This window comes from Procambarus clarkii, chromosome 5, assembly GCF_040958095.1.
Source record: "Procambarus clarkii isolate CNS0578487 chromosome 5, FALCON_Pclarkii_2.0, whole genome shotgun sequence".
Taxonomy (NCBI): Eukaryota; Metazoa; Arthropoda; class Malacostraca; order Decapoda; family Cambaridae; genus Procambarus; species Procambarus clarkii.
In genome coordinates, this window is record NC_091154.1 from 47456215 (window position 1) to 47464456 (window position 8242).

General features: G+C 45.0%; 1 protein-coding gene across 1 annotated transcript in view; it reads left to right on the forward strand.

Moving 5' to 3' along the window:
• LOC123763665 (uncharacterized) overlaps positions 1 to 3671 on the forward strand; it is a 129521-nt gene extending 125850 nt beyond the window's left edge. The window contains exon 6 of the mRNA XM_069302180.1: positions 1291 to 3671. Coding sequence (XP_069158281.1) covers positions 1291 to 1797 — 507 coding nt within the window. The 3' untranslated portion in view covers positions 1798 to 3671. The remainder of the gene's footprint in view (positions 1 to 1290) is intronic.
• The last annotated feature ends 4571 nt before the right edge of the window (positions 3672 to 8242 follow it).

Below are 8242 nucleotides of genomic sequence, written 5' to 3' on the forward strand. Positions count from 1 at the left end.
GTGGCATCGTCTTCTGACTGTGTGTGACCACCTTTATTGACTGCACTCACCATACCAGATTAGTGGTTCGCTATGGTGAACACAAATGTAGATACCTATATATAACGTGTGTATAGTGTGAGATAACAGCAAGAGGAGTAGGTTGGGAGCCGCCATTTTGGTGAGGGAGATGCGTCATCTGCACAACTTGTCATGTTGTTTACTGGTGGCCACTATGGTCTTTGGGCACCATACCAGCTTATTTGTTCAGGTATGGTGAATAAAACAGGTAGATACTTATATATAATGTGTGTATATAGCGTAATAACACCACAAACAATATTGTTGAAGGACAAATATTAGTGTGTCTGGCCTTGAGGGCAGCCGCCGATCAGCTGACTGTGTGAGTAGCTGCATCTTTGTGCCTTTACTCACCATGCAAGCTTAAATGTACAGTTATGGTGAACAAAACATGTAAATACGTATATATAACGTCTGTGTATAGTGAATAAATGCAAAAACAGTATTGTGGGAGGAGAATGAAGGCGAGAGAGGTGTTGTTGAGAGAGGGAGTGGCAGTGAGTGGCTCGCTGGTGTGTGGCAGTCACTCCTCGTTGCTTTTTGACTCACAAGACCAACTTAGTAGTTCATTATGGTAAACAAAACTTGCAGATACTTATATATAACCTGTGTATATAGTGCAACAACAGCAAAATTATTTGTTTATTGTTTTATGAACATAATAATTGAATCACTAATATGCACACCATAATATTGAGTACAGCGATAGTTCACACATTTTATGATATAAATATACCACAATTCACTGTATGGAATAATATTACTGCAAAAAACTAAGAAAAAATCAATCAGAGACATTGAAATAATTAGGTAATAATATATTTGTGGCAACTGCCGTCTGACAGCTCGGGCGGAGTAGACCTCGTCTGGCGAAGGCTCTGCCAACGCCCCTTTTTTGCCACACTTCCCTACCCTATTGCGGCTAAAATATGTCACCTACGAGTTTTTTGTTATTTTTTCCGTGATCAGGGAACAAAAATGAACATTTCTATAAAGACGAAAGAATTTTTTATATTTTTGTTGTTGTTGCGCCTGTGGGTGTTAATTCCATTTGGGCTCCTAGCGGTGTGAGGGTTAAGTTTAAAGGGATTAATAATATTTTTCTATATTTTGGTGACATTAGCAATTAGAAATTAACCTACACAGGGACAAATTTTATTTACATAGTGTAATATAATTAACATTTTAATGTGTTACACAAATTATCACCTATTCTTTCATTTGCTGCAGCACAGTGACGTTGTTGGCATGCTGGTCCCATCCTCTACCTTGGCATTCCTCGAGCTTGGCTGGTCAGGGTCAAAAAGAGGACATGTCACCATCCGGCTAGCCCCTGACACTCCACTTGCTAGACAGTTTGTTTTGTTGTGTACAGGCCAGCAAGGTCACTCCTTCATAAACACTAAATTGTTTGATAGACGAAACCATCACCCGTCGTGGGAGTGCGTAATAGGGGGAGACTATGAAGAAAAAGATGGTAATGGAGGTGCCCCATTGTTACCCGACCTGAACTGGGGTTACCAGTCATCGGGCAGAGCTGTCGGGTCCCTGTTTCCAGCAGGGAGTAGCCATAGTGCCCAGTTCGCCATCCTCACCAGGACCCTTCATGATGGTCAGCTGATGCCAGACGTCTTTGAGGAGGTTGTTAGTGAGCTGAATGTAGTGAGAGAGGCGGCCAATAACAGTAATATCACAGACGTAACTGTGATGGACTGTGGTGTTGTGTTGCCACTATAGTTCAGTGTGCCATCTGTGCCATTCATATGATGTTTACTTGTGGCCAATTGTGTTGGCACTGATGTTTACTGTGTAGCCACCCATCGCAGGCACCCATCACAGCCACCCATCACAGCCACCCATCACAGCCACCCATTGCAGGCACCCATCACAGCCACCCATCACAGCCACCCATCACAGCCACCCATCACAGCCACCCATCACAGCCACCCATCACAGCCACCCATCACAGCCACCCATTGCAGGCACCCATCACAGCCACCCATCGCAGCCACCCATCGCAGGCACCCATCGCAGCCACCCATCACAGGCACCCATCACAGCCACCCATCGCAGCCACCCATCGCAGCCACCCATCACAGCCACCCATCGCAGCCACCCATCACAGTCACCCATCGCAGCCACCCATCGCAGCCACCCATCGCAGCCACCCATCGCAGGCACCCATCGCAGCCACCCATTGCAGGCACCCATCACAGCCAACCATCGCAGCCAACCATTGCAGCCACCCATCACAGCCACCCATCGCAGCCACCCATCGCAGGCACCCATCGCAGGCACCCATCGCAGGCACCCATCACATCCACCCATCACATCCACCCATCACAGCCACCCATCACATCCACCCATCGCAGGCACCCATCACAGCCACCCATCACAGCCACCCATCGCAGCCACCCATTGCAGCCACCCATCACAGGCACCCATTGCAGCCACCCATCACAGGCACCCATCACAGCCACCCATCACAGCCACCCATCACAGCCACCCATCACAGGCACCCATATAAGAGGCTGTCATAGTATATGCCCCATACACTGTATATGAGCAAAGTGCTTGCAGGAGCAACAGTCCTGCAAGCACAACTTGGCAAGTACTTACATTTTGTGTTGATCATATCCCCTCTCCTTCATTCTTTACTGTAGCTGTTAGTGTGTTCCCTTAACGTGTTATAATAGATCAGTTGTCTCAATTTCAGTACTAGGCATGTTTCAAACTTATATTTTATGTCTTATTTCACTAGTGCTAATCTCATGCAGTGCACCAGTAGTGGGCTGGAGGTTGTCACCTGTACTGACCTAGTTGTACTTGCAGGGGTTGAGCTCTGGCTCTTTGGTCCCGCCTCTCAACCGTCAATCAACAGGTGTACAGGTTCCTGAGCCTATTGGGCTCTATCATATCTACATTTGAAACTGTGTATGGAGTCAGCCTCCACCACATCACTTCCTAATGCATTCCATTTGTCAACCACTCTGACACAAAAAAAGTTCTTTCTAATATCTCTGTGGCTCATTTGGGCACTCAGTTTCCACCTGTGTTCCCTAGTGCGTGTGCCCCTTATGTTAAACAGCCTGTCTTTATCAACCCTGTCGATTCCCTTGAGAATCTTGAATGTAGTGATCATGTCCCCCCTAACTCTTCTGTCTTCCAATGAAGTGAGGTTTAGTTCCTGTAGTCTCTCCTCGTAGCCCATACCTCTCAGCTCGAGTACTAGTCTGGTGGCAAACCTTTGAACCTTTTCCAGTTTAGTCCTATGCTAGACTAGATATGGACTCCATGCTGGAGCTGCATACTCTAGGATTGGTCTGACATATGTGCTATATAATGTTCTGAAAGATTCCCTACACAAGTTTCTAAAGGCCGTTCTTATGTTACCAGTAGTGTGCTGGAGGTTGTTGTCACCTGTGTAGCACCAGTAGTGGTCTGGAGGTTGTTGTCACCTGTGTAGCACCAATAGTGGGCTGGAGGTTGTCACCTGTGTAGCACCAGTAGTGGGCTGGAGGTTGTCACCTGTGTAGCACCAGTAGTGGACTGGAGGTTGTCACCTGTGTAGCACCAGTAGTGGTCTGGAGGTTGTTGTCACCTGTGTAGTACCAGTAGTGGGCTGGAGGTTGTCACCTGTGTAGCACCAGTAGTGGGCTGGAGGTTGTCACCTGTGTAGCACCAGTAGTGGGCTGGAGGTTGTTGTCACCTGTGTAGTACCAGTAGTGTGCTGGAGGTTGTCACCTGTGTAGCACCAGTAGTGGGCTGGAGGTTGTCACCTGTGTAGCACCAGTAGTGGGCTGGAGGTTGTTGTCACCTGTGTAGTACCAGTAGTGGGCTGGAGGTTGTCACCTGTGTAGCACCAGTAGTGGGCTGGAGGTTGTCACCTGTGTAGTACCAGTAGTGGGCTGGAGGTTGTCACCTGTGTAGCACCAGTAGTGGGCTGGAGGTTGTTGTCACCTGTGTAGTACCAGTAGTGGTCTGGAGGTTGTTGTCACCTGTGTAGTACCAGTAGTGGGCTGGAGGTTGTCACCTGTGTAGCACCAGTAGTGGGCTGGAGGTTGTTGTCACCTGTGTAGCACCAGTAGTGGGCTGGAGGTTGTCACCTGTGTAGTACCAGTAGTGGGCTGGAGGTTGTCACCTGTGTAGTACCAGTAGTGGGCTGGAGGTTGTCACCTGTGTAGCACCAGTAGTGGGCTGGAGGTTGTTGTCACCTGTGTAGTACCAGTAGTGGGCTGGAGGTTGTCACCTGTGTAGTACCAGTAGTGGGCTGGAGGTTGTCACCTGTGTAGTACCAGTAGTGGTCTGGAGGTTGTTGTCACCTGTGTAGTGCCAGTAGTGGGCTGGAGGTTGTCACCTGTGTAGTACCACTAGTGGGCTGGAGGTTGTCACCTGTGTAGCACCAGTAGTGGTCTGGAGGTTGTTGTCACCTGTGTAGTACCAGTAGTGGGCTGGAGGTTGTCACCTGTGTAGTACCAGTAGTGGGCTGGAGGTTGTCACCTGTGTAGTACCAGTAGTGGGCTGGAGGTTGTTGTCACCTGTGTAGCACCAGTAGTGGTCTGGAGGTTGTTGTCACCTGTGTAGTACCAGTAGTGGGCTGGAGGTTGTCACCTGTGTAGCACCAGTAGTGGGCTGGAGGTTGTTGTCACCTGTGTAGCACCAGTAGTGGGCTGGAGGTTGTTGTCACCTGTGTAGTACCAGTCAGCCCGTCCTCCAAAAATGGGGTGGTAAATGTAAGAAGACAATTAAGTGCAATTATGTACTATTCATAGCAGTTAGGAATTGTACTTATTTTCACTTAGTATTAAATCGTACTGTCAAATATATTGTGAATATTTGAGTTTACCTGAAAAACTGAATAGAAAACGACAACCTCACCTAACCGTCTTAGTTTTTGAAGATAATAATTTTATTGCTTCCTAATTACAATTAGTACTTAACTTATAGCTATATTGATATTACAGTTTTATAAAACTAATAAAACAAAACTAAAATATATCAATAAATTGTAAATTAACTCAGGATATTTTAAAATTTTGCATAAAATCTATGTTGTTTAATAAACCTGAAAAAGAAATTCCTGATATTTAAAACTTGTGTATTGCAAATCGAAATTGAAAACGTCATCCTAAAATTCTGAGTGACTTAACAGAAAACGAGAAAAATTAAAGCGGGGGAGGGAGTTGGGTCAATGTAACAGCCCCGTAAGTGCAATTATGCACTGCTTATTACAGTAAGAAAGTGTACTTATTACACTTAGTATTAAATCGTACTGTCAATTCGGAGGATGGGTTGTACCAGTAGTGGGCTGGAGGTTGTTGTCACCTGTGTAGCACCAGTAGTGGTCTGGAGGTTGTTGTCACCTGTGTAGCACCAGTAATGGGCTGGAGGTTGTCACCTGTGTAGCACCAGTAGTGGGCTGGAGGTTGTTGTCACCTATGTAGCACCAGTAGTGGTCTGGAGGTTGTTGTCACCTGTGTAGCACCAGTAATGGGCTGGAGGTTGTCACCTGTGTAGCACCAGTAGTGGTCTGGAGGTTGTTGTCACCTGTGTAGTACCAGTAGTGGGCTGGAGGTTGTTGTCACCTGTGTAGCACCAGTAGTGGTCTGGAGGTTGTTGTCACCTGTGTAGCACCAGTAATGGGCTGGAGGTTGTCACCTGTGTAGCACCAGTAGTGGGCTGGAGGTTGTCACCTGTGTAGCACCAGTAGTGGGCTGGAGGTTGTCACCTGTGTAGTACCAGTAGTGGGCTGGAGGTTTTCACTTGTGTAGCACCAGTAGTGGACTGGAGGTTGTCACTTGTGTAGTACCAGTAGTGGGCTGGAGGTTGTTGTCACCTGTGTAGTACCAGTAGTGGACTGGAGGTTGTCACCTCTGTAGTACCAGTAGTGGACTGGAGGTTTTCACTTGTGTAGCACCAGTAGTGGACTGGAGGTTGTCACCTGTGTAGACAAGAACCTCCAGCCCACTACCAGTAACTTCACAATTTAAATAACCTTTAAAGGTTTGCACTTAAATCTTAAAAAGCAGAACTAAAACTTGTTATACATGGCAAAAAGTCCACTCAAATATATCATCTTGTATATCATTCACAAAATAAGATTGTCCGAGATCATTTACCTAGGTCCCCAAGATGTTGAATGTTATTGTAGCTTCACTTGCCCCTGTGGACACCTTGTTCAATACACTGAGGAAGGTCTCATTAATTTGTCATTGTGTGTCTGCCTAGGAATTGTGGTGGGTGGACTGTTACTGTGCTACCTCACTACTTCCCCCCTCCCTTCCTCCCATCCCTCACTTTTGTCTTGTTTCGTTCTGTCATGTTGTGCTATCTCTAGTACCAAATACCATCACCCATTATCATCACAGGTAGTGGACTGTGTTGTGCTATCTCTAGTACCAAATACCATCACCCATTATCATCACAGGTAGTGGACTGTGTTGTGCTATCTCTAGTACCAAATACCATCACCCATTATCATCACAGGTAGTGGACTGTGTTGTGCTATCTCTAGTACCAAATACCATCACCCATTATCATCACAGGTAGTGGACTGTGTTGTGCTATCTCTAGTACCAAATACCATCACCCATTATCATCACAGGTAGTGGACTGTGTTGTGCTATCTCTAGTACCAAATACCATCACCCATTATCATCACAGGTAGTGGACTGTGTTGTGCTATCTCTAGTACCAAATACCATCATCCATTATCATCACAGGTAGTGGACTGTGTTGTGCTATCTCTAGTACCAAATACCATCACCCATTATCACAGGTGGTGGGCTGTGTTGTTTTATCACTCCTAGTATCAATTACCATCACCCATTATCACAGGTGGTGGACTGTGTTGTGTTATCACTCCTAGTATCAATTACCATCACCCATTATCACAGGTGGTGGACTGTGTTATGCTATCACTAGTACCAATTAGCATCATTCATTATCATCACAGGTAGTGGTGTGTTGTGATATCACTAGTACCAATTACCATCACAGGTAGTGGACTCTGTCACTAATTTTCATCACTTGATGAGTTTTTGTTGATGCCATGTTAGTTAACTGTACCTGCACCTGTTGCCACCACTGTGGTGTTGAGGCAGCCCGGTGATGTTGGAATATTGTAACACCCACTCAACCATTAGGGGCTGATGTGTAAGAGTCCAGTTACTTTGACCTAGTACACTGATACCTAAAAGTTAACTTAGGTATTGTATAAACACTACAAAAGGACAAGACCAACAGTCACCATTAATTGCCATATCATCTACAGCAGTAACACATGGTAATGAGAAAATATTTGACATACAGGTGGGATAGAAGCCACACCCCCTGGATTCTTCAGATGCACGCAATACCGGTCCGTCTAATTACCCGAAGCTACCCAAATGTACTCAAAGCTACCCACAGCTTCCTAGCATTACGTAAGTAATGAAGAAATATGATATATTTACTCACTATATTGGTGTTGAATGTAGAACACGAATAAACATATTTTTACTCTGAAATAACATAAATTTATAACGGAATTAGAAGAAACTAAGTGGCATGAGAGGCCATTGGAAGTCGACGATCGAAGCGACAATATTGTAGAGCAACTCATCCAAGATGAACAAATTATTCTAGATATATTGTTGCCTAGAGGTTATATTAAGTTATGTTTGGATAGGTTAGGTTTAGATAGGTTAGGTTATGTTTGGGTAGGTTGATTAGGTTAGGTACAGGAGGCTCATATGCCAGCAAACGTTGTCGCTTGGACCGTCGACTTGCTTTAGCGTCACCAGCTTCTTATTTTTGTCTAATTTCGTTATAAAATGATACTTTCAGAGTGAAAATATGTTTTTCATGTTCTACATTCAGCACAAACATTATAATGAATAAATATATCATATTTATTCATTACTAACGTAATGCTCGGAAACTTTGTGTAGCTTTGAGTAAGTTTGGGCAGCTTTGGGTAATAAGATGGCCCCCACAATACTGCTGCAGTAGTTCAGGGAGTCCATCCCATTATATGTATTTAATATTTTCTCTTAAGTTGTTCTCTTCTTCTATGCATTATTGATATTGTGCACTTGGTGACAGGTTTGGTGCTAAGCAATTTTATTTACATGTATTATCAAGGAAATGCTTTAATCTCGCGTGTTTCTTATCGCAAAGCAGTCAACACTGAAACCTTGTA